The 26,188-nt window shown below is 46.3% G+C and overlaps 1 protein-coding gene across 8 annotated transcripts in view; it reads right to left on the minus strand.

Moving 5' to 3' along the window:
- Positions 1-6,551: 6,551 nt before the first annotated feature.
- Positions 6,552-26,188, minus strand: part of Parp6 (poly(ADP-ribose) polymerase family member 6) — a 28,192-nt gene continuing 8,555 nt past the window's right edge. For 4 of the 8 annotated variants that reach the window (XM_021236971.2, XM_087198935.1, XM_021236970.2 and 1 more), the window contains 15 exons: positions 25,538-25,748; positions 24,805-24,858; positions 23,225-23,320; positions 22,638-22,730; positions 21,950-22,075; positions 20,194-20,259; positions 19,203-19,270; positions 16,916-16,964; positions 16,561-16,673; positions 15,790-15,862; positions 14,996-15,065; positions 7,884-7,963; positions 7,467-7,530; positions 7,234-7,318; positions 6,552-6,921 (listed from right to left, as the gene is read on the minus strand). In XM_021236971.2, coding sequence (XP_021092630.2) covers positions 6,819-6,921; positions 7,234-7,318; positions 7,467-7,530; positions 7,884-7,963; positions 14,996-15,065; positions 15,790-15,862; positions 16,561-16,673; positions 16,916-16,964; positions 19,203-19,270; positions 20,194-20,259; positions 21,950-22,075; positions 22,638-22,730; positions 23,225-23,320; positions 24,805-24,858; positions 25,538-25,748 — 1,351 coding nt within the window. In that variant the 3' untranslated portion in view covers positions 6,552-6,818. The remainder of the gene's footprint in view (positions 6,922-7,233; positions 7,319-7,466; positions 7,531-7,883; positions 7,964-14,995; positions 15,066-15,789; positions 15,863-16,560; positions 16,674-16,915; positions 16,965-19,202; positions 19,271-20,193; positions 20,260-21,949; positions 22,076-22,637; positions 22,731-23,224; positions 23,321-24,804; positions 24,859-25,537; positions 25,749-26,188) is intronic. The other 4 variants (XM_087198936.1, XM_004855530.4, XM_004855528.4 and 1 more) reach the window with 4 other exon arrangements.

Below are 26,188 nucleotides of genomic sequence, written 5' to 3' on the forward strand. Positions count from 1 at the left end.
TACCGTAGCGATCGTCGAAGAGCCAATGGGAAAGTACCGAGGCAGCAAGACCCGCCCCCAGCCCCGGATGCCTCCCGGCAGACCCCCAGGCGTCCGAACCACCTGTCGCCGCCGAAGCGAGGTGGCTGCAGCGGTGCTCTGCGCATGGCATCCCGCCCAGCTCGCCCCAGTTGCCCCGGCCTCCCCTCCCCGGGCGGCGTCTAGATTCGTGGGTCGCAAGGCAGGGTTCCCGGCCCCGCTCTGCGACTCCCCACCCCGCGGGTATGGGCCCAGGGCACCCTAGGGCGCCGAGCAGAACGGGAAGTGGCGGGGAGCGAGGAGGCAAGGATGGAGAGGAGTCTGGCCCGCCTTGGGAGGGCTTAGGCCCTAGAGTGGGAATAGAGGGAGGTGGGAGCTCGACCCCGGAACGAGGAAGGACTGGTTGGGGCCAGTGAATGAGTAACTCAGCTGGAATCCCGCTGAGCAAGTGGCTGGGATTAGAAAGTGAATGGAAGGCTCTGCTACAGTCTGGAAACACTAAATCAGAAAGCGCCGAGCTTTGCTAGAGCAGCGCTGATGTTCCCAACCCTCCTGGGCATTTAAATCTACATTGTTGGAGCTTTTCTTACATTTTCTACAGGGCATTTCTGAATTTTCCAATTGTGGTCTCACCAACCGCTAATGAGAGTAGTTATCAGTTACACAGCTGCTAACTCTATCCTTCCTCAGCCACGTTCTGAGAGCAGATACAACGTTGCCGCGTTCAAAATGTGAATATTCTCTGAGGTTCATTTTCCTTTCTGCCAACAAATGAGACCGACGGGTGTGACCTGTTCAGGCTGAAGCTCTGCTGAATCACAGGCCTTCATTCCACTTCCTGTTAACTCAGATAAGCTGGGTGGAGAAAGTGACAGTCTAAATTTGAGGACAATGAAATAAAGTCTTTAAATTTCTTCTGGTCCCCTTAATTGTAAGTAGGAAGTGCTTGGTTATTAAGGTAGTGAGAGAACTGAAGTTGTAAGTGAAAAGGCGTCAGAGGAGGGAGTCAGATTTCCTCGCTGTGTGATCTATGAAGAGTGGTGAGGGGCCAGGGATTTAACTCAGTGGTTTCGCCGCCTGCTGCGCAAGCGCAAGGTCCAGAGTTGGATCCCCGGTACCAAAAAAAAAAGAAAAAAAAAAAAAGTGATGGACAGCACTCGGTGGCAGCAATCTGCCTGTGGTGGACTATGTGGCATTTTGACGTTCTACGTCCAGGTGTAGTCTCAAGATTGAAATGCATGTGTTAAACAGAACTGTGGCAAACTGGTGCCTGTTGGTTGCAGATCCTGATCATCTCAGTTGTAGAAATGCTGTCCAAAAGACTTCGCAACAAACCCAGCATATTCCTGCTCACGCTAGATGCAGTGTAGATGAATTACTTGGCTTTCAGGTAACAGTGTCAATTTCACTGAGAACCAGCACAGTAAAGAGCAAGCTTGGGTTATGTCTTATCTTAGTTCCAGTTCCACTCACCAGCCCTATAACCGTATCCTGTCATTAAATGAGTAGGAGTCCAATTCCTTAAAATAAATTGAGGACAATCCCTGCTTCTCAGGGTGGAGTCTGATCAGCTGACATGGGAATTACTGCAGTTACTCCAGCAGGGTGCCCGGTAGGCAGCCTTTTCCTCAGGGAACTGTCTAGACAGGGTTGTCCGGGTGCTCAGTGCCAGAACATCCTTCTTAAGTCCAGCTTGCCTAGGCTGACCTCTGAATCTTCTCCTTTGACCAGGAGCCAGGGGTGCTGGAACACACAAGCCCTCAGCCTAGAGCAAGACTTCCTGTGTTCACTGACCTGGTCAGGATGGAGAGGGAGTGGCTAGGTTCACTAGGCCAGGGCACAGATTGCTGATTTGTGTAGATTCTTGGGCACAGAACCACAGAATCTGGAATTTTGTGGTTTAACTAAGTTCAGTGGAATTCCTGGGGTGTGTGTGTGCAAATCATGCTGGATGCAATCCTGGAGCTTGAAGACCAACTTGGGCCCAGGTGAGGAGGGAGAGATTTCAGGTTTTCTCATTGATCATGGAACCTCCTGGCCTCTGCTGCAACAGCAGCGTTGTTTCTGCTCCACAATACAGATAGCTAGGCCGGCCCACGGGGCTTTGATGTCAAGTTAAAGCAGAAACACATCACTTTGGACATCCTCTGCACCTTCTAGAGCCACAGTAGATGGACTTTATTCTGTGGCTTCCTCAGACTCCTAAAATCTCCTCAGGCCTAAGCAGTGTAGCGTCTATCAGTTACCCCAGACAAAGCCCAGAAGGAAAAATGGGCCCTTTGGAGGTAGGGATGAAGAGAAAACAGGCTTTGTGTATGGGAAAGGGACAGTCAATCGGTGAATACGGAATTTTTAATCCAACTGTATCTAGATTTTCCTACCCTCCTGAAAAAACAGCTCACCAGCACTTAGAGCAAGAAGGGAGACTAAAGAGTCCTTATTCATTAGACTGAAATACTGCCTCAGCCAAGGTGACCCTGTCACCACAATGACCTCTGGCAGACTTTCTCTAGCCCAGAACCATCAGGGCTCACTGGAAACGCCTTACTAGGGTGGCCTCCTCCTGCCCACCAAGCTACTTCCCTGGAGCCCCTGAGCACTCCTTTCCCACCATGGGTGTGGCCAGAGCTCAGGCTCTCTAGCAGTCAGCCTGTGTGCCCCCCCCCCAATACTCTGCCTGGGTGCTTTGTCACTGTCACTGACAGAGCAGACTGAAGCATCCCAACGCACAGGACATGGGATGAGATGGGGGGGGCGGTGCCAGCACATCAGAGTCCTCCTGTCTTCCCCGACACACCCTCCACCTGTGTCTGTCCTTATACCCTGGCCACTGCCTCCCTGACCCACTTAACGACAGGATTAAGGGACTGTGGGTCTTCTAAGGACAACAATTTAAATGGTGGCATCTGTGGTCCTTTTGCGGGGGTGTTGAAGCTCCATCTGTGGAAAGTCCTATGCTCCACAGAAGCCAGTGCCCCTTCAAGTGACTAAGCCCAGTTTATTCCTGGGGGCAGAGGAAGAACTGTGTAACCCATAAAGGCTTCCTGCCCACTAACCTAGACTGGCTCCAGGAGCTGAGAAGCCCCAAGCCTCCATCTGGAATCCTGTGTAAGGAGCTCTAAGTCACCCGGTAATGACTCAGCACCAGACTCCTTTCCTGCAAGCCAAAAGGACCAGCAGGAGGCTTCTCCCCAGCAGGTGGCCACATCCTCACCAGTCACGACCACACCCAGCCCAAATGGAAAATTACCAGGAGGGAAAGGAAGGTTAACCTCAAGGAGTTTTTGACTTGTCAGTCCAGAAATGGCAGCCATCTTCTCTCCACCTGGAACTAATTGAGGAAAGTAGTTCTTTCCTGGCCCTATCCCAAGCTTGTTCAGTTCTATAATCACTGAAATGCCTCCATACAGAAGTATTTCACTTTTTTGTTGTTGTTGTTACTGGGGATCGAACTCGGGACCCTGCACTTGTGAGACAGGCACCAGAACCACTGAGCTAAATCCCTAATTTTATTCTTCAGGAAATATCTGTAGGAGTACCTACTAGGTTCAAGGATTTTTGTTTTTATTTTTTGTCGGTTTTTTTTTGATAGTGTCCAGTTCTAAATAAGGGGAGGTTACCTGAGCACAGGACAATGTGAAAGCCAGAAGGCCGCACCACTGCCACCTGTGCATACAGTGCTTGTAATGGCCTCACCTCTGGGATGGACAATGCCTTTTTGCTCACACGGGGCCTGCAGACCCCACCTGCCCACCTCCCAAACAGCTAGGCCCTCCCTCAGCTCCCCCTCCAGGCTGGGGACGGATTCCTCTCCAAAAGCTGAGTTTTCTGGTATTATACACTATCTGTAGCTGGGCATGGTGGTGCAAGCCTATAATCCCAGCACTCAGGAGGTTGAGGCAGGAGGATTGCTGAGAGTTCAAGGCCAGCCTGGACTACAGAGACCCTGCTTCAAAAAACAAACAAAAACTATTTGTTCAATCCTGCATTTCCTAAAACAGCACTGGCCTTATCAGATGCTGAAATGCTTACAACTGAGAAAAGCCTGTTAACAGTTTCTGAAATGAAGCAAAAATGTCATTATACCATGTAGCCATGCACCTAGGTCCAGTTGCTGGGGCACCAGAGGAGCTGTTGAAGAATCTCTAGAGAAGTAAAAACATAGCTGAAAGATAAGGTCCTGGAGTTGGGCAGATCCACAGCTGAGACCCTCGGCATGTTAGTCAACATCTCTAAGGAAAATTTATCTTCCACCTTTGCTCTCAGGATTGCATGCAAAAATCTTCTAAAGCTCAAAAGGCCATGTGGGAGAGACCCAGAACATCAGTTATGAAATCAGGCTCCTGTCATGAGCTGTGGAATTATGGGAAATGAGCCTCTGTGCCTCTGTTTTCTGATATGCAAAATACAAATAACAGCACCTACTTCATAGGCTTATTGGAGAATTAGGAGTCAATGCCAAACACATACAAAGTAATGGAAAGTGTTAGCAAATCATGGCCGTGCTTAGCATAATGCCCAGCACCTATCTAGTAAGAGCCACAGTGTAACTGTCTCTAGTATCTTACTGATGGGATGCAAAGGTCCCCCCCACAGAGGGGGGCACTCCAGCTGTGGAAGGCTGATGGGGTCATTTACCCTGGAGGGTTATCTCCTAGATGTGAGCCTGAGACTTGTAGTGTTGGAATGCTTGACGCCAGTGACGGCGAACCTTTTAGAGCTTTCAATGGTAACAGCCTGGTGAAGCACGAGTACCATAGTGCCACTTCAGCACTATGCGTTTGTTTTTTTGAATGGTTTTTACTGTTACCCAGGTTAGTCTTAAACTCTGGGACTCAAATGATTCTCCCTGCCTCAGCCTCCCCAGTAGCTGCGAATACTGATGTGTGCCACCATGCTGGGGTAGAAGGTACTAATCTTTTTTTCTTTGAGACAGGTATCACTATGTAGTTCAGGGCGGCTTTGAACTCACAGCGATTCTACCTCTGCCTCCTGAGTGTTGGGATCACAGGCCGGTGCCACCATATCCAGCAGGAGGTACTAATCTTGATCAAGAAGGGGTAAAGGAGTTTAAGAAACAGCTTCTGAGGATATGGTCCTTAGGAACAGTACTTCTGTGTTACAGTAGTCCAGAACTAGAATAGGATAAGCTGCCTAGTAAAGATATGTGTATATAACAAAGGAAATGAAAGACAATAGTCTAGGGTAGACTTTTGTGGTTTTTTTGTACTGGGGATTGAACTCAGGTCCTTGTGCTTGCGCAGCAGGTGGTGAAACCACTGAGCTAAATCCCTGGCCCAAAGGTAGACTTTTAAGTCAAGGGCTCTAAGAAAATTAAAAATCTGTAAAAGTATTTGTGTGTGTGCAAACTCACCTGGGCAGTACTGGAGAACTGACCCCAAGGCCTCCACAATGAGCTATATCCTCTTGATTTTAAGCAGGGTCTCACTAAGTTGCTAAACTGCCCTAGCTGGACTTGAACTCACTATGTAGCCCAGGGTGGCCTAAAGGTCACAGCAATCCTCCTGCCTCAGCCTCCCAGAGTCCTGAGATTACCTATGTGTGCCACTATGTCTGGTAAAAAGTCTTTAAAAAAATTTTTTTTTTTTTTTTGCATTTGCTGTGCTTGTATGCCCATATTTCTTCATAAATATTTCACAAACTATTTGGAAAGGTCCAACATATCCCAGCTATACTGAGAGTTTTGGATACATGGACCACAGCCTGGTTCTCAGGTTATCAAGGTAATGAAGGCAGGAGGCTGTTTCAGGACACCTGTTTCAGTGATTTCCACCTCGGTTTGGTTAAGATTCTAACTGTATTGTAACCAGGTGTGGTGGTCCTTGCCTATAATTCCAGTACTCAGGAAGCTGAGGCAGGGAAATTACCATGAGTCAAGGCCAACCCGGGCTACATAAACTGTCTCAAAATACATACACACAGGGCCGTGGATTTAGCTCAGTGGTTTCTCCACCTCATGCGCAAGCGCAAGAACCCGAGTTCGATCCCTGGTATCAAAAAACAAACAAACAAACATACACACATATATACATACATACATACATACTATAAAAAAAGATTCCTATTTCAAACCCTCTGCTAGCCTTCCCTTAAAAGACTTCAAATTAGATACCAATACAGCTTCCTGTACCTACCAGCTCCCCCTTATCTCATGCATCCCAAAGAAACAGCCGGAGGAAGGACAGCAGGGGCACAGCCCAAGCTAGAGAGTGAAAGGCTAAGGCTTTGTGCAGAAGGCAGTTGGCTCTGAGGGTAGGAAATCTGAGCTGCTCTGGCTTTAGGCACTTTTAAATCTTGACAGTTATGCTCTGCTTCATCTGTGTACTTCTAAGATCCCTTCTGTACCTAATACACTGCGCTGATAAAAGTGCTGGCAGCTCTGTAGAACATACCACCAGAGGGACTCAGCTTTGGTGCTGTGCAGCACAAACCCTCCCCACTCTCCCCACTCCATCCCCTCAGGGCCTGGGAATAGGTGCTGGGCCAAGGCCAGCCAGACCACAGTGATCATATCCAGTCCACAGCACCTTCCAGTTTATTGTTTTATTTACAAACATGGTGAAGTCAACTGGGCAAATCGGGGGTTGGAGTCAGTCTGGCCATCCACTGTGGAGTGGTTCCTGGGTCAGTCTCCACCATGAAGGCCGCCTCTTCTATCCTTGTCCTGGTCCTGGGTAGTGGCCCGATTTCTGCAGGGCAGTCTCACCTTTTGCTCCTGAGCCCTTTGGTGAGGGCAGATGGATCCTGGGGAACAGCGTGGTTGGAGGGCTGGGGCCCCCTCAGTTTGTGTAAACCTGAGTTCCGATCACACGCATGATTTCCTTCTGTATCTTGGGGTCCTGAGTATTAATGTTGGCATCGCCCACCTGACCATCCTCATATCTGCCGAAGACAGGGCAAGTGTGAGGATGAAGGGAGAACAATACCAAAAAAATGTCAAGCAGTGGCACTGTACAGTGAGGCATGGCCATCCCACCCCAAAAGTCAAAGCTTTCTCACTATTTTTTAGGGTAGAAAGGATTCAGCCTCTCTGGTTTCCTCCCCACCATTTCCCATCTTCATCCCCATCCTCCAAGGGGAAAGCTCTAGGGTCAGCTCCACTCAGGTAGCAAGGGACAACGCTCAGATAACAGGCCAGGACCTTCCCAGTAGTCACACGGCACCACAGCATCCCCTCGCCCCTCCCAGACTTACACAAAGAAGAACCGTGTACAGACGTGGTCGGAAACAGGGCACACCCAGATGTTCCCGTGCTTCTGGAGGTCCTTGGATGTGATCACTGGGTGGAAAGGGGCAGAAGTCACAGATAAAAGCCTGAGACACAAGAATATAGGTGCGGGGAAGACACAGTGCTCCGACATCAGCCATGGCCAGATTGCAGCTAGAAGCTGGGACCCAAACCAGCATGGAGTGGATGGGCTACCTACCTTCACAGAGTGCTATACAGTTGAGATTCCGGCTCTGCAGGAACCTGGACTGAATGGATCGGGTCTGAAAGAGCAGAGGGAAAGAGGAGAGGCAGGGCATTAGAGCTTTCCGTGACGTAGCTTGTGAGCTGGTGACTGGGTGGGGGTCTGTGATGCCCTGAGTTCCAGGCCACCTTCCACAAGTCTGCTTTCCTGGGGTCAATCTGGATGGGCCCAGTTTCTGTCTTTCCATCTCAACTTGGCCTCTGCTTTCATACTCTGACAAGGACCACATGACTTTGAAGTGTGTTCCACTTAAGATATACCCGGTTCCTTTCTGTAATCTTCAATCAGCCCAGCTCCATGCTTCCCACCTGTCTCTGCAGCCTGGAGCAGCCCAGGAAGAATGCTCCTCAGAGCAGGGCCAATTCCTAATACCTGGGGGATGGTGTTCATCCTGTTGTATCTCTGGACCAGCTCATCCTTGGAAGGCATCCTGTGCTGTCCTTTTCCCATTCCTGTCACAGAATAACAAACTCGGGTCACTCATCCATTCTTTGGTCAAATATTTATGAAAGTGCCTACTATGTGCCAGATGGCAGTACAATGGTGAATTCAAAAAAGAAGTTAACTGCCCTCACTAAATTTAGTCTGGTGGAGATTACAGGCAATGAACAAGAAACTGTAGCACACTATGGTAGGGGTTGTGATGGGGAGATTACAGAGCACAGTGTGAGCAAGAAGGTCAACTAGCCGAGCCTAGGGGTTCGAAGAGGCCTGGTGACAATGAGGGTGAGGAAGGGGCTGGGAGGAGTCAGCCAGAAGACAGGTGGGGGAAGTGTTCTGGGCAGAACAGGGTAAGGAAAGGCTGAAGGAAAGATAAAATCATGTGCCGTAGTTTGTACAGAGTATGGTGAATGGCAGAAAACTGGCGAGAAATAATGTGGAAAGGGCAAGGTAAGATCAGATCAAGAGGCCTTGCAGGCTGTGCCAAGGCAACCAGAGCTTGTCCTGAGGACAGAAGGAAGCACCAAGCTAGAGTGACTGAAGGGTTCTGAGGTAGGGTAGTAACACACAATGTGAATCAGGAACAAGAGGCCATTTGCTGTCAAATGGCAGTGGAGAGGAACCAAGCAGTGAGTCAGGTCTGCTCCAGTGTTGATGTTACATTAAAACTGGTTATTTAGGGCTGGGAATTTAGCTCCCCGGTTGGGCCACCTGTCTCGAAAACTGCAAGGTCCCGAGTTCAATCCTGGGTACCAATAAAAACCAGTTATTTAAACTGGGTGTGGTGGCGCACGCCTGTAATCCCAGCACTTGGGAGGCTGGGGCAGTGAGTTGAGGCCAGCCTGGGCTACATATAGAGTTCAAAGCTGGTCTGAACTAAATGGAGAGACTCTGTCTCCAAAAAAAAAAAAAAAAAAACACCTTGGTTATTTAAGAGCAAAGGAAGAAGCAGAGCACTTACGTGATAAACAGTTCTCCATAGGGAAATACAATGGCCACTACCCTGAAGAATCCTACCTCCTCAGAAAGCCATCCCACAATGGAGAAAGTGCCAATTCCCTCTGGTTTCCACATTATCTAAAGTCACAAGTCCTCTACCATCCTCAGCCGACACAGAAGAGTCCTCCTTTATAACATTTACAGATGCAATGTGGAATTTTCTCATTTAGATATGAAACAGGGCCTGTGTGTTCCTGTGGCTTGAGGACAGGACTTTAGTCTCTACTCAGCTTTATGACAGGCTAAATCTTATCAGAGCTGAGACTGTGGGTGTGTGTGTGTGACTGAGAGGGAAATGGATAAAGAAGGAAAAGGACACCATCAGTACCAGCCATAAGCAGGGCTTTCAGCTCACCATTCTACCCTGGGGTTTCTATATTGCCAGCTCCACTCTGTTGCTATTTTGGTTCTGTGAAGTCATGGAGTAGAGGAGGGGATGCCCACCCCCGAACTGACAGTCTTCACTGATCAGGCTGTCCATCATGACTCACGGAAGTCTCATGGCACACTAAGGCCTGAACAAAACTCAGGACAATGAGACCCTCTTGGTTCAAACTGGCAATTCCATCCCCACACAGGACAGACACCAGACATTCCTGCCATTCCCACTGTCCTCAACAAGGGTCCACTCTGCCACCAAACAGTGTAACCTGCTATTCCATGACAAGGTTCCAGAAAAATCCCTATGCAGGTTCTACTCCAGAAGAGGCTGACAGAAGACAAGAAAGAATAATCTGGCTGAGGCAGGAGGACTGTGACTTTGAGGCCAGCCTGGACTACACATCGAGACCCTATCTGAAAAAAAGCAAAAAATAAAAAAAAGAACCCTGGTATTCTTTCTTCCTTCCTTGTGCCTCCCAAAACCAATTTTTAATTTTGAGACAAGGTCTCCTTAGGTTGCTAAGCCACTCAGGCTGGGCTCAAAATTGTGATCCTCCTGCCCATGCCTTCCAGAGTGCTGGGATTCCAGGTGTGTGCCAGAGCACCAGGCTCAATAGCCTGGGTTGTAGAGACAGCCATTACGCTATCACCCAAATCTTGTCCCACCCCAGTCCTGTTACACTATCCTATCTGTACTGACCCACTAATCTTTCTGTCCTCATCCTGAGTCAGACTCTGAGAACCTGGCAGCTAGAATTATCCCTGGATGCATTGTGCACAAAATATGCTCTTATCAGAAGTCCCGTAACAGAATTAAGTAGTCAGTGTGTACAAACTACTTTCTCACTGTCCTGCATCCCAACCTGCACACTGTGGCCAAGTCACTGCCAGCTCCTCCGGTCAAATGGTTGCTCTTCATGTGTACTAACCCCCACTGCCAGGAGGCACCCAGAGTTACCAGGCTACAGGCGCCCTCCAGAAGAAACAGAAAACCACTGCAGAATAGGGTAGAAGGGATTGTACATGACAGCTGGTCAAAGGCCACAGTAACTGTAGTATGTAGGTGTTTTGCATATGTTCTATCCAGGGTTACAGAGAGAGTCACACACAGTGGTATTTACAAGGACTGCAGAGATCCACTCCTTCAAAGTCTCTACCAGTTGATTGGTAAGGACACTGGCCTAGCAGTTAGGAGATGTGGACTATGGTTCTAGCTCTGCTCCCCATAGCTGTGTGACCATGATAAAGTCATTTAACTTCTCTGTGTATGAGCCTGCTTATCTGTGAATAAGGAATTGGAATGGATGATCTATAACTCCAGCAGTAAAATCTTACAGCAACCTGGACAAATAATCATCACTCTTGGACAGGGGACAAGGATGGTGTCACATCATGTTTTATGTAATCAATAAAGTGTTGAGGAAAGACAAGAAGTCCACAGGGATTCCTGGCTTCATGTGGCAATTCACGTATTCAGGTACCTAGCGGTAAACAAAAGCCTGGGGGAGTAGAGAAGGGACGGCATAGAGGAACAGAGGAAGGACAAAATTGTGGGCAACAAAATCCAGGAGAATCTCACTACTTGGAAAGTAATAAGAGCTTAATCAGAGAGATGCTTTGGCTGGGAAAAGATAAAAACTGAGAAACTAGACAAAGAAGCCAGAAAGACTCCCTCACCCCCAACCCGACTTTGGATCTGTCACACAGAACAAGAGGCATTCATACGCTCAGTACATACATATGCAGCATTAACCCTTGTTTCATGGCACGTTGGTCCTTTTTGAACACATATTTTATTTTTATTAATTTTTTTTTTTTTGGTACTGGGGATCGAACTCTGGACCTTGAGCTTGCGAGGCAGGTGGCGGAACCACTGAGCTAAATCCCCAGCCCTTTTTTTTTTTCCCCTTGTTCTGGTCCTTTATTGCCAGTCAGGAGCCCCGGCTTTCTGCTCCAAGAAAGCACTGGGAGGGCCAGGGATGTAGCTCAGTGGCACCTCACTTGCCTTGCAAGGAAAGGTCCTGAGTTTGATTCCCAATGGGGGGGGGCACTGGGAAATCATGGCCAAGCTTGGGTGGTGGGAGGACCCCCTCACACACGTTGGCCCTTTTTAATAGGACAATAATACCTGGAGAATAATCCAAGAACTAAGGCTCCAAGTGACTTCTATTATGGCTAACTGCCATCCTGAAATCTTTTGCCTCACACATGCTAGGCAAATGGTCTACCACCAAGCCCTATCGTCAGACTGGGGTTACTATTCCTTTGCCATGCTTTTTATACTCACTCCTGCACACAACTCGGGAGTGTTTAACTGTGTTTGCACCTCAACAATAGAAAAGGCATCATACAGGACAGTCTTCTAGGATTTGCCTACTTTCCTCAACACATTACTAAAATTTCCCATGTTGCTGCATGCCACAAACGTCATTTGCTTGCTCTGCAAAACAACAGTCTATCGTGACACTACATCGATGGCATTTACCCATGCTTCTGATGACAGGCATCGGAGCTTCTTCCAAGGTTTGCTGCTGTGAACAGTCTGCTTCACACATTCCTGAACATGGCCTTGGCTGTGTACATGCAGGAACTAAAGCGTTGGCTCACAAGGTAAAACTCTTCAGCTTCAGGAGGAAATTCTGAGTGGTTTCCCAAAATCACTGTATCACTCATAGCCCCTTAGGCATTACTAGAGATCCTGATGATTTACAACTCAGTCAGTAAGTCATTTTGGTCTTGATTTGATTTTCCTATAAATAGAGGTTGAGCAGCTTTTCACGTTCTGTGGGTCACTTCTTCAGGAAAATACTTGAATGCAACTTGCTTGTTTTTCCAATAGGCTGTCCCTTTCTTACAGATTTGTAAGAATTTTTAAAATACAAGGAAGTTTTTAGTTTTGTTTTTGGTACTGGGGATCAAGCTCAGGACCTCATGCTTGCCAGACAGGTGCTGTGCCACTGGGCTAAATGCCCAGGCCCTATGTTTTTAGTTTTAATAAAGTCATACCAATCTTTCATAATGTATACTGTAATTCCATCTTTTTCTGTCCTCTGGAATATTTTGTATGAGATTAGACTATTGTTCCTTGAAAGTTTGGTTTAAGACTCACTTATAAAGCTAACTGGGTACTAGCCAGGCGTGGTGGCACATGTCTATAATCTCAGTACTCCAGAGGCTGAGGCAGGAGGATCAAACTCAGCATTGGCTACATTTTGAGTTCAAGGCCAGCCGGAACTACATAGTGAGGCCATCAAAAAAGAAAACAAAAATAAATAAAACTAACTAACTGGGTGCCGATACCATAGCTCAGAGGTAGAGTGTTTACCCAGTAGGCTCATGGCCCTGGATTCAATTCTCAGGACCAGCTGTTGAAATGAAGATCAGGAAAGCTCAGCATGGTGGCACATACCTGTAATCCGGGCACTCAGGAGGCTGACGCAGGAGGATCATTGCGTTCAAGGCCAGTCTGGGTTACATAATGAGTTCAAAGCCACCCTGAACTACACAGCCAGACCCCATCTCAAAAAAAACAACCCCCCACCCCGAAAAACCCAGAAAGCTCAGCTGTCTGGGCTTGGTTTGTTTTCTCTGAAACAGGGTCTTGCTTTGTAGTTCAGGCTGGCTTTGAACTCACTACATCTCCCAGGTTGGCCCCTATTCACTGCGATCCTCCTGCTTCACACTCCCAAGTGCTGGTATTAAAGGTGTGAGCTACCACATCTAGCTATTTATTGTTTTATTTTAATTTCTTCTAGTTTTATGGCCATTTAAGCTTTTAACTTCTTTTTGGAGTTTTATTACGTTATATTTTTCTATGAATTCATTCTAAGTTTTCAAATTACTGGTATAAAGTTTATAGAGTTCTCTTGGTTTTAAAATTTTGACATACCTGTACTTATATTTTTTTCTTTTTTTTTGGAGGTACTAGGGATTGACCTGGCGCCATGCACATCTTAGACAAATGCTCTACCACTGAACTACATCCTTAGCTCTTTAAAAAGAAAATTTAACACCAGGGGAAGTAGAAAGGATGAAGATGTAGTATGTATAGGTACCAATTCCCTGTGATGAACATATTTTATATTGCAAACATATACTGAAAAAAATTTTTTGGAGACCCAAGTTGCCCAAACTGGTGTTAAACTTGTGATACTCCTGCCTCAGCCTCGTGATAGCTGGGATTATAGGCATGTGCCATAGCTCAGCTATTCATACTATTTGTTTGTGCCCCTTCATTTATTTATTTATTTATTTATTTATTTATGGTACCAGTTATCAAACTCAGGACATTGGGCTTGTCAGGCAGGGACAGCACCCCTGAGCTACATCCCCAGTCCCTGTGCCCCTTTATTAATCGAATCAGGATTCATCTTTTTTGCTAGTTCTTTAAAAGAATCATCTTTTAGGGCCAGGGATTTAGTTCAGTGGTGCTGCCGCCTGCCTCGCCAGGACAAGGTCCTGAGTTCAATCCCCAGTACCAAAAAAAAAAAATCCTTTCTCTTTATTGCTATTTATTGTATGTTATTATTTCCTTGATTTTTGTTTTGACTTATATCGTCTCCTTTCTCTCCTTTGCTCTGTTCTATTGTTAGAGACTTCTAATTCTATGATTCTACCCGTAAGTTTTCTTATCTTTATAATAGCTATAAAATTACCAAATAATACTAAATCATCTATAGGGAACCTAGTACAACTGCTTTCATCATGTAGACATACTGATGACGTTGGACAAGAAAAAAAAGCAGACTAAAAAGGTGCTAAAACATGAACTTTGGGCTGGGGATTTAGCTCAGTGGTGCTGCTGCCTGCCTCGCAAGTGCAAGGTTCCAAGTTCAATCCCCGGTACAAATAAATAAATAAATAAAACATGAACCTGGAAGGAGAAAGTTCTAACCAGATTCCTTTCCTAAGGTAGAAAATGCTGCACTCATCTCACTAGAATCTGAACCTTGTTTATGTCTTATCTTTGGGATAAAACGTCTTTTCATTCAATGTGAAAATTGTAATATTCAATTATACACAGTATAAATTTTATTGATTGACTGATTGCTTATTGTTCTGGGAACTGAACCCAGGACCTTTTGCACTGTGCTACATCCTCAGCCATTATTTTTTATTTTGAGACAAGGTCTCACCAAGTCACTAAGTTGCCCGAGCTGGGTTCAAACTTGTGATCTTCCTGCCTCAGCCTCCTGGAGTACTGAGATTATAGGCCTACACATCATGTCTGGCTCAGTTTAAATTTTAAAAGGTAGCTGAGAGAAAGAACATCTTCAGAAATACAAGCCAATACAAAGGACCCAAGCCTTCCCGTGTCTCCACACATAAATTCACATGCACACATACAATCTTTAACTGCCAATACAAAAAATGTGGTTTACTAAAAGCCTCATTTAACTTTCCAGTTGTTCCTTAAACCTTTTTCAAGGCCAAGCCCCTACAATGAACAAAACTACCATTTATAAGAATAACTGGCCTTACAGCATAAAGAATCTAAACTCCTGAAGAAAGAAAGTGGAAAAAGACAGATTATGTATCCACAGCTGGGGAGAGGGCTGAGACTGAACAGTATCCACAATGGAGAGAAGCAGACAGCACACGTCATGTGTTCACAAATGGATGCAATGTAAATACAGTCACGTGCCCAGAGCGTTATTTCTTACCTGAGTATCCAAAGGAAATACTGGAGATGGGGCTCAGGTAGATGCCTTTGCCATAGGCTGCTCCATGCAGCTTGCAGGGAAACACCAGGATGAACATATGAGCCTGGGCCCACCCATGGCTGTCTATTAGGCAACCACAGGGTTTATCCAGTCCTCTGTCCCTCCAACTACCTTCTCAAATACTACAGGCACCTACAGTTGCAACATGGGTTGTATACAAAGTGGATTCAGGTTACACTGCTTGCCTAGGAAATCCTAGCATGGGAGTGGCAGGGCAGTCAGTCCTGTAGCACCCACATTCCTGGTCCCCAGGCCCTGGCGCACATGCAGATTCCTTAACAAAGGAACTACAGACCAGGGAACCAGGAGAAAGAAGCCCTGCTTCTTGCAGTCTCCCGGGGGAAAGCACAAGTACTCATGGAAGATAAAAGCTCTTTGTAATAGGTGAATTCATCACAGTGGCTGCAGTCAGCAAGTCCTCATTCCTGCCTACAGGTAAGTACCCACTCCCAACACCACCGAGACATACATCCCACATTCAAACACAGAAGTCACATCCAACTCCAACTTCCTCTCTAGGGAAGCTCCCAAGATAGGCTAGGGTTGGAGCCCGGGATTTAGCTCAGCGGTTTCGCCGCCTGCTGCGCAAGCACAAGGACCCAAGTTCGATCCCCAGTACCAAAAAAAAAAAAAAGGCTCGGGTGGAGGGCATTGAGGCAAAACCACTTGAGTATTCTAGAGCAACCTCCCAAGCAAGGGGGCTGGGAGGGAGCAGAGAAGGGGTACAGCCTCACCTGCAGTTTGGTGTAGGACGCATTGACCAGCCCATTGCGCAGGATCGAATGCCAGTTCTCAATGTGGGACCCACTGCAAGGCAGGGCAGAACACAGGCCTCCTCTCGGTGAGAGGCTCCCAGCAGCAATTCAAGACGGCCACTCCCATCCATCCTAACCCACACAGATCTACCTAGCAATGCACATGCACAGGGATGCAGTCACAGCATGCAGGTTGCGTGTGCACATGTGGTTAAACCCCACATCTTCAACACCAGTGCCATCTCTACTGCTCTTCAGCGAATCACATACTTATCCTCAACTGCTGGTTCAGTGTCTTCATCTGGCTGTTGTCTTAATATTTCAAATCCAACAATTTCAACTCAAACTATCCGAACTTATCACTGCCCCCAAATATGGCTTCCAGTCCTAACCTCACGTTTTATTTTAAGGAGCCTGTATTACCACTCGGAGTTATCTTTAATACCTTTTTTTCTCTTCCCTCCCAAAATTAAGCATAAATTGTGGATTTCCTTTCAAATAAGCCTTCAAATCTATCCCTTCCAATCTGTTTCAATTCCCTCTTTTCACATGTAAATGTCATTTCTCTTCAACTGTGAAAGCTTGAAAATAAAGACCATGCCATGCAATCTTTTCATCCTCTACAGCACCTACCACAACACCACTTCCTAACTCCTCACCAACTAGGTGACTGACACAAGCGTGTCACACACTCAACAACTCCAGGACCCCACTTGCCCTTCCCACAGCTGCCCACCCTCCCCTCCTCACTGGAAGGCGAAAGTGCTGCCGTAGAGCTTCTTGGCAGTCCGGAACCGAGCCTCCTTGGCCGGAGGGCTGCTCAGCAGGAGGAACTGGTGTGAGGTGTGCATGAACTTCAGCTGCTGCCCAGGGTGGGGCGGGGCCAGGGAAACAGAGTGGAAATCGAGATCAGGGAAGGAAGGGTGGGGAGAGGGAACAAATCAGGCTGGCACTGACCCCAAACAAGGGAAACATGGGAGGCCCACAGACTCTGCCATGGACAGAGCCAGGCAGGCAGATCTAGGACCAGTGTGGTAGGCTGTCTTGGAGCCCCACCCTCCCATCTCCAGAAACTTGGAGAATTTAGAGGGAGCTCAGCACTTACCCTGCTGAGAGGTAGTTTGACAATGTGTGACCTGTTGCTAGAGATGATCCTGGGAAGAGACAGAGACAAAAGGGAAAGGGGAGAGTGAGTGTGTAGTTAGACTGCCCTGAACGAGAACCTTCTCTGACCATGGGAGAATAAGCAGGAGTTCCTGGGCTGTCTGAACCATGTGACATGACCAGGTCACTATCTGGAGAGCCTTTCTGAGTGACAACACTTGTTTACAAAATTTAAAGGGGAACCTACTGACCAAAGGTCAGCTAGCTACCGGGGAGTTAAAACAATGAGTGAAAGGCAAAGGTAGGAGGTGGGCTGCTACATCCAGGGAGACAAAAGATGGAACAGAAGGAAGAGTCAAGAACTCACCTATTAGCCAGGTGTAGTGGCACACACCTGTAATCCTAGCACACTGGATGCTGAGGCAGGAGGATTGTCTTGAGTTCAAGGCCAACCTGGGCTACATAGTGAGTTCAAGGCCAGCCTGAACTTCCTAGTAAGGCCCTCTCTCAAAAAAAAAAAAAAAAAGTCACCTATTTTTAAAAAAAGGTAGAGGGGGCTGGGGATTTAGCTCAGTGGTTTTGCCACCTGCTGCGCAAGCACAAGGACCCGAATTCGAGCCCCAGTACCAAAATAAATAAAATTTAAAAAAATTTTTAAAGGTAGAGGAAAAGGGATATAGCTTAGTGGCACCACGCCTGCCTGGCAAGCACAAGGTCCTGAGTTCCATACCTGGTAACGGGAAAAAAAATAATAAATTTTTTTTAAAAGTAGAAAGGAAAGGTGTGATTTAGGATGGAGACAACTTGCACTTGGAGTCTATGGAGAAATGGGTTGTGGGGGGCCGGGGATTTATCTCAGTGGTTTCGCCACCTGCTGCATAAGCGCAAGGATGTGAGTTCGATCCCCGGAACCAAAAAAGAAATAAAAATAAAGAATAAAGAAATGGGTTGTGGAAGTTTCCTGCCTGGACTCTCAGGGAAGGGGAGGATTAGAAAGAGAGTTACCATCTAGGCTGGAGAAAGAGAAAGAAGAAACTAGAATGAACTTCCTCCCAGGCATGGTGGCACATGCCTGTAATCCCAGCACTTGGCAGGCTGAGGCAGGAGGATCCCCTAGAGTTCAAGGCCAGCCTGGGCTACACAGTGAGTTCAGGGCCAGCCTGAACTACAAAGGGAGACTCTGCCTCAAAAAGCCAAAAAAAAAAAAAAAAAAAAATCCAAAATCCTTTTAGAAGATAAGACTTATCAATACAATGAACTTCCTGAGGAGTAAGGGACAGACTCGGCTATACAGCTGAACAGGGAGGACAGGGGAAAACTAAGGCATAACACACAGAGGGCCCAAAGACAACACTAGCTCCTGCAAGGGAGTTTCTTTCTTGGGTCTCATTCATGTTCTCATGATCCCCGGACTGTCAGTGCCAGCTCTGTCCTCACACTGAGAGGGAGGAAGCTGTGGCACTGAGAAACCCTGCTACAAAGGCTAACTAGGAAGAGAGGCCAGCTTGAAAACAAGACATATCTCTCTGGATGTACAGGAGACTTAGCTGTAATGAATAGCACTAATTCCTGCGTGCAAGGGACTCTCAAAAATGCACTGGTGGTTGGGCCAGGGATGTAGCTCAGTGGTTCTAGTGCCTGCCTCACAAGCGCAAGATCCCGAGTTCGATCCCTGGTACAAAAAAAAAATGCACTGGTGGTGACTATAGTTAATGATAATGTTTTATTTTCTTGAAAACTAGCAGGGCATGGTGGTACATGCCTGTAATCCCACTTGGGAGGTTGAGGGAGAAGGATCACTGCAAAGTTCAAGGATAGTCTGAACTACACAGTGAGACCCAGTCTCAAAAAAAAAAAAAGGTGGGGATGAGGGTCATCTTAAGTATTCTTACTACAAAAAACAGTGGAGTGAAGCAATGAATACGTTAATCAGTTCTACGGAGCCACTCCACAATATACACATATTTCAAAATGTCACGTTGTACATGACAAATATATACAATTTTTATTTGTCTATTAAAAAACTGAGAAAACAAACAAACCTTTTGGGAAACATGGAATACTTAAAAGAGAACTTGAGAAATCAGGTGAGAATTTGTGAGCTCTTTGTAGGACCTGAATTCTTGTCAAGGCAAAGTATATCAACAGCAGAACTCCAAGAAAACTCTGGAAAACCATGTCTGCAACCTTGAAGGATGTGGAACCGTCTCTGGGAGAAGAAGCTGGCTCCAAATCCAATTTCTCCCTCCCTCTTGGAACCCCAGAAGGCTGATCCATTCTATCCATACCACTGCAGGAGAGGATGGGCCAGGGGGTCCAGTTTGTCCATCTGCTTCTTGATTTCCAAGTATGAACCCTGTAAGACAACAGCCATAAAATTATCTCCTAGCAGGAGCCCTCCCACTTTGCATAGACTCGCAGGGTCCAGGTAAGACAGGCATTGAGGGCCACATGGAGGACAGAGGACATGCGGCTTCCACCCTCAAGGAGCCCAGTCAGGTTGGGAATCATAAGTAAATATGAAAATGACTGAAGATGCTTACAAAACAACATGCAGGTGGGTCTCCCTCATTGTATGCAATTCCTACAGCCCTAAAAAGTTGATTGTAAATCAAAAAATAAATAAAATCAATGTCCCAGAAAGATTAGGGCAAGGAGAATCCTGTGGTAAATCTTTACATAAAGTAGAGTCCTTTGGACAAATAAATCCTGCCTCCAAGGAGGGCATCAGGTGCTACTCTGAACTACAATGCCTAGGATTTGCTGAGGAGAGGCCCACCTGTAAACCTGAGTACAAATGAGTGTCTACTCATACAGAGACTGCAGACAAGGTGGGGGTCTGCTGAGGGACAGTCTTGAGTCAAAGGATGGGCACTGCTCCAAGGGGCTGCCCCACCCCTGAAAGGACAGAATATACAGGCCTTCGGGGCCTCATTCCTTACTTCCAAATCCCCCTCGCCACCCCCCCCCCAACCTTGGGCAGAAGTCTCTTCCTCATTTCCCTAATTCCCAAAGAATTATACAAGAACATTAAATATAAAAATTTAACAGTAAGAAATTAACAGCAAAGGTAAAGGTTGAAAAAAGCACTAGAGGGAAGAGAATTAAAGAGTAAGAGCTAACAAAACAAAAAACAAAAACCGGGAAGGTTACAGGCAATACTAAAGAAACACAGGAATTTGAATAGCTTCTCTAAGTCCTACATCCACAAATTACAAACAGAATACGGAACTTGAACTGGGCAGGCACAGGCTGGGGGACACACAGATGGCAGAGTACCTGGGTCATCTCCCTGATGGACATCACACTATCCAGAGCTTTCTGAAGCCGCTCATAATTCTTCTTCTGTAGAGAATCAATGGGAAAAGAACCATGTGAACAAAAGTAGAGGTCAGAGAAGGATGTGAAGAAAAAGAGGGTAAGGTGTACAAAAGAAGTCTAGGCTCAAGGAAGTAGAGCAGTATGCTATAGAAAGACAGATTCAATGTCAGTTCTGGATCAAGTGCCAAGTCTCTTACCAGTCGGAAGTAAAGGGGCACATTATTCCACTCTTAGAACCTTAGCATCTCTGCTTGCAAAAGATGGTAATTTTTTTTGCTTGTGTTTATTTTTGCATGCTAGACAAGCTACCACTGAACTACATTCCAGCCCCATTTGCAAATGTAAATAACAATTCCTAACACCTCAAAGGAATGTTCTGAGGATTAAATAATGTATATAAAAAACCTAGTGTGGTGCCTGATACACAGTAAGGACATCATGATTAATTTCAACAGTCAACCTGACGAGGCCACGGTTACCTACATGTTTGGCCAAACATGATTTCTGGGTGTGTCTCTGAGGGTGTTCTTGGTTCAGATTCACATGCAATCAGCAGACTGCCCTCCCTAATGTGGAAGGATCTCATCTAGTCAACCACAGATGTGAAGAGAACAAAAGGCTAACCTCACTGCATCTTGCTCTTGAGTAAAAGGGTTCTCCTCCTCACTGTTTGAGTTTCATATCAGCCTTTTCCTGCTTTTGAAATGAAACTACAAAACTGATTCTTTGTGGGTCTTGAGCTTTTGGCTCTTGGACTAGAACTTACCATGTTCCTGCTGGCTTAAACCACCACTGGTACAAACATGACTATCCACTGGGGTGGAAGTGGGGCAGTCATGCATGGGACAGTCGTGCACGCACCACTGGTGGTTCAAGTCATCTAGCAACGAGACATTAGGATTACAGCCCCATTGTGAATGTGTTATAGCACTGGCTCTCCTGGTTCTCGGGGCTCTGGATTGGGACTGGAACCATACACACCACAAGCTCTCCAAGAACACCAGCTTGCTGACTGCAGACTGTGGGACTTCTGAGCCTCCATCATCATGTGGGGCAACTCCTTATAACAAGCCTCTTTCTCTCCATCATATACATATATATGTACATGGGTGTGCATACATATGTGTATATACTTGTGTGTGTTTTCTCCAGAGAAACACAAGGAAGATTATAAAATACTTATATTTGAGCTGGCCAGGCAGAGGGCAGAAGACTTGGGTTATCTCCCAGTTGAACAACACACTATCCAGAGCTATAAATATAAATACTTCCATTTATCTTTTATAATCTATTTGTTCTTTTTCTCTGGAGAACACTAGTCCGACATTTTACAGATTATTCCTTAATTTTATAACAATCCCCTTTACAGGTAAGGACACTGAAGTTCAGAAGTTAAGCAGCTTCCCTAACATCATTCAACTAGGGAGCATAAGAACCTCATTTGGAATCCATGTCGGACTGCACCAAAGCCTACATTCTTCCCATCAGGATGTAACAGATGTTAATTTTTCTGCTTTCTTTAGACAAACTCAGCTATTTGTTCACTGAAATAACTAAATGCTGGCATCAAGAGTTCTCAAGAAACAGGGAAATGCCCCATCTCTCCTGACCCTCATGCCAAGCTCTTGTGTACAAGGCAGTGACAGTCTGTAGTATCCTACTCTCTCTCACCATCTCTGTTCCTCAGCCCTGACTTGTTCTCGAGCAACTGTACCTTAGGGTTAAAGGCCAGAGTCTTGGGATCAGTGGGGTCCACCACGGAGGGGTAAGGCTCAAAGATGATGCTCTTTCTTGGGGACTCCAGAGCTGCCCTACACATGGCCACCAGCAAGTCCACCACCTGAGAGGAAAGCAAAGGACAGGGATAGAGCTAAAGGATGCTCAATTTTGCAGGTCCCGTGGTGCCTAGTGTTTCTCCCTGCTGCTGCTTCTAAAATCAAATATTTCTGTGGCTTTTAATTAGAAAATACAAGTTTATTATAAAAAGTCAAGGAGCAGCCAAGTAATGAAAGATAAATATCACCTCCCAAATATCTCTCTCCTTGTCTCCCTCCCTTCCCTTCCTTCCTGCTGGACATTGAGGCCAGGATTCATCCATGCTACACATGTGTAACTCCTGCCATCAAGTAATTCTACTTCAGCCTCCCACGCAGCTAGGATGACAGGGCTGCTCTACCAAGCCAGGTTCTGTATTTGCTTTTTGGTTTTTTGTTTTGTTCTGTTTTTGTTTTTTGAGACAGGGTCTCACTATGTAATTCAGGCTGCACTTGAACTCACTATGTAGCCCAGGATGGCCTCAAACCCATAGCAATCTTCTTGCCTCAGCCTTCTAAGTGCTGGAATTACAGGCATGTGTCACCACACCTGGCTTGCCCTGCCTTTCTGGATCCCAATTCCCATACCTCTGCTCCAGTAGCCACGTCCTCTGCAGCTCCAGACATGACCCCCAGGGTGTAGAAGGAGAAGACACATAGTTCCCGAGTACAGACAGCCGGCTAGATGAACACATTCAACAGACAGTGAGGGTGTGAGCTGCAGGGAGACAAGGCCCCAGACCTTATCTAGAACAAGGAAGGAATACGAGGCCCTGCATCCCAGGAGGATACTATCAGTGAGTGAATCTTTCCTTGAAATCTTTATGGGTAAATCTGTAAGCTAAACTGTCTGCCTGTAAGCCTTCCCTTTTAGGCAGTCAGAGGCTTTCTTCTGAGTTTCCACAACACTGCTCCATCTCTTCTAGGTATTTAACATAGTATGACTTACAGTTACCCACCCTGACTTGGACACCTGAGGCCACCACCATATGGAATCAACTGTCCCCAAAACTATTCTCATCTCTCATAACAGGACAGGTGAGACTTGTCTTCTAGGAAAATAATTACTTCTAATATCTCAGGGAGTATGGACAGAATCCTTTCCTGGGAAGAAAGGAGAGATGAGAAGTAAGGGGTCCTGAGCACAGAGAAGGGTCACTGGGCAGGGGCCACACCTTGAGCATGGACCCATTCTGGAAGACATGCTGCTCATCGCACACCACACAGTACTCATTCAGCGTTGGGATCCTCTGCTCCGCGTACTTCATGATCTGCAGAGAGAGCAGATTCTGTCTTTTGGAAATTCAGGCACAGATACAGGAACTACTTGTTGTTGAGACACAGGAAATAATTTAAGCTTCTTTTCTGCCTACGTTGCTCTCTTCTAGCCCACTGCCTAAGGCAGGATCTATTATTCTTGAGCCTAGTACAGGGTTAAACTAATGTCCTGACTGACTGCATAGCTAAGTCTGTACAGTTTGAGAAAAATAAGAAGAGCTGTAGCCTTTGATTTAGAAGTCCTGGGTTAGTATCTCATCTATACTACTTAGTTCAAGGGGTCGGGGATTTAGCTCAGTGGTTCCTCCGCCTGTCTTGCAAGAGGAAGGTCCCAAGTTCAATCCCCAGTATATAAAAAAAAAAAAAAAAAAAAAAAAGATTATGGTCATAAAGATATTTTACAAACATTAAGAGATGCTAATCAAACTACTGACCACAGCTGTAGTAATTACACAGCATCCCTTCAGGGTAAGTGAGTATTCAGTCCAAGATCAGATGGGGTAAGGAGGACAGGGATAGGCCATTTCAACCCCCTAGAACTATTAGCCAGCCCCCTGGTCAAAACCAGACACAATTCTGTGCTGGGAAGATGGCACAAAACTAGAGCTCATACAGCAATATCCAGAAGTCTTTGTTTTGACATCCCCTCAAAATGGCTTTGATATCAGGTTGCTCCCACTTCACATGCTTTTGGGATGTTAATGGGACCTGCAAGGGGTTTTATGAACTTATTTAATGAAGATTTACCAAATGTTTACTATGTATTTAGTTCTGTAGGTCTTCTTAGAAAAAAAAAAAGGGTCTTCTTGACTATGCGATACATAAAAGTTATCTTTTATCCTCTCAGATGCTAAACTCCAAGTGGAGATGTGGCATGTACACAAATTACTTACAATCTAAGGTAGCACATGGTATGTGACACATTGGTGCATGAACAAAAAGCATCACACAAGGTCAGTGAGGGAGAGGTCACATCCAGCCAGTCCAGCTGGAGCGGTGGAGATTTTACGGAAAAGGCAGTGTCTGAGCCTGGACTGCACTGGGCAGACCTGGGAGGAAGCCCAGGACAAAAGTAATGCAGAGAGACAGTGAAAGTTAGCAAAGGAATAAAGCAACTTTAAAAAGAAGCTATGACCAGTAGTAGATGAGCAGTGACAGTGGCCTGTGAGGAAAACTAAAGACCACTTGGGTAAGTGATGTTTGGGATCCCAAGGAAACTAGTATTAATCCCCCGCTCATCTCAACACCACATGCTTAACATTTGCAGTGCCTTGCTTGCTCTAACCCTAAGTGTTCCCTCTGACACGTTCCCACTAACACTGTGTCTTCAGGATGGAACTGTGCCTTCTTCTCTCCCGTCCACTCAACACTTAGCATAGTTCTGGGAGCAAAGCAAGTGAGGAGCTGGGAGATCTCAGGGTATCAGACAGGCTAGACAATGGGAGGCGCCTTGGCGCAAAACCATGGACTTGCTTACCTGGACGAGGAATCCATACTCCAGAGTGGGGATGTTCTTGCAGTGACCACTAACCTGACAAATATGAAAGACAAGCCTCATGAGTCTCCTATGAAGTCAGGGCCCAGACAGATCTCTCTCTCTCTGTCTCCCACCACTCATGATTCTCCTAAACTAGCAAACCCCTAGCTCAAATCAGCCTAAGGAATCCCAGAGAAGATTTTCAAACATTTGTGTCAGAGATTCTGGGAAAGTGCTCAACTGTCCTTAACCTTCTTTTTTTTTCTTTTCTGGTACCACGGATTGAACTCAGGTCCTTGCGCTTGCGCAGCAGGCGATGAAACCACTGAGCTAAATCCCCAGCCTTCCTTAACCTTCTTAAAAGAAGAGAGGATAACACGAAGACCCAAGTTCAATCCCTGGTACCAAAAAAAAAAAAAGAAGACAGGATAGGTTCGCAGAGCAGCTGACTACCAAGTTCTAACCATAACCTAGTGAAATTATACAGTTTCTCTGTAGGATAACCACCTCCAGATTTTCTGCTTCAAAGGCTGCTACCAGAGAGCCAGTCAGTTTCAAAGTAAGTTTTCAGATATTAAGAAAACATGTTCCATTCTACCCACTCAGGGTATATGTCTAGGACTGACTTACAATGCCCAGACAGCCACACAACCACTCATTTTCAAAAGCTAAGCTCCCACATTTCCACTCCCATCCTCCTGGTGCCCAAGCAAACCCTCCCCAGCCCATGTACCAAAGGAGAGGTCCGTGCTGGGGGAGGGAGGCCCGCGTGCTGGGGGCACAGGAGACCTGCCTGGGGGCTGGGAGGGTAGCCAAACACCTCTACTTTGGGGTTCTTCACGGTGCATGAGATAGAACGGTTCACGAGGCGTCCAACTCGAAGCTCTGGTACACCCAGTTTGCCCTTCAGCATGGAGTCCTGAATGATAGGGAAACTGGGAGACCTGGGGAGAGAGAACAAAAGGAAAAAAGCTACAAAACTGGAGTCAGTGTTTGTCCTAGAAGGGAATTGGAGGTAAGTCCTAGGCCCAAAATCTAAGACAAAAACAAACTCCAATCTGAGGAATGATTTTAAACACTGTCAACAAAACAATATAAACTAGGCGTGGTGGTGCATGCCTGTAATCTCAGCCCTTGGGAGGCTGAGGCAGGAGGATCACTGGAAATTCAAGGCCAGCCTGAAAGGCATAGTAAGACCCTGTCTCAAAACACTAAAAACAAACCAACAAACAACAACAACATAACTGCATCACTGTCTGTATATTTTTCAACCCCAGACATGGAAGGAGGTGGAGGCAGAGCCTAGATTATTATGTCACTGAGGCCAGGTATGGAATGATCCTGTGGTGAGGGTGCCTGTTTCATTTACTTTGTTGTGAACAAA

The sequence above is a fragment of the Heterocephalus glaber genome, unplaced genomic scaffold (assembly GCF_053883595.1).
Source record: "Heterocephalus glaber isolate CG9 unplaced genomic scaffold, H.glaber_assembly_v1.0 deba00001689, whole genome shotgun sequence".
Lineage (NCBI taxonomy): Eukaryota > Metazoa > Chordata > Mammalia > Rodentia > Bathyergidae > Heterocephalus > Heterocephalus glaber.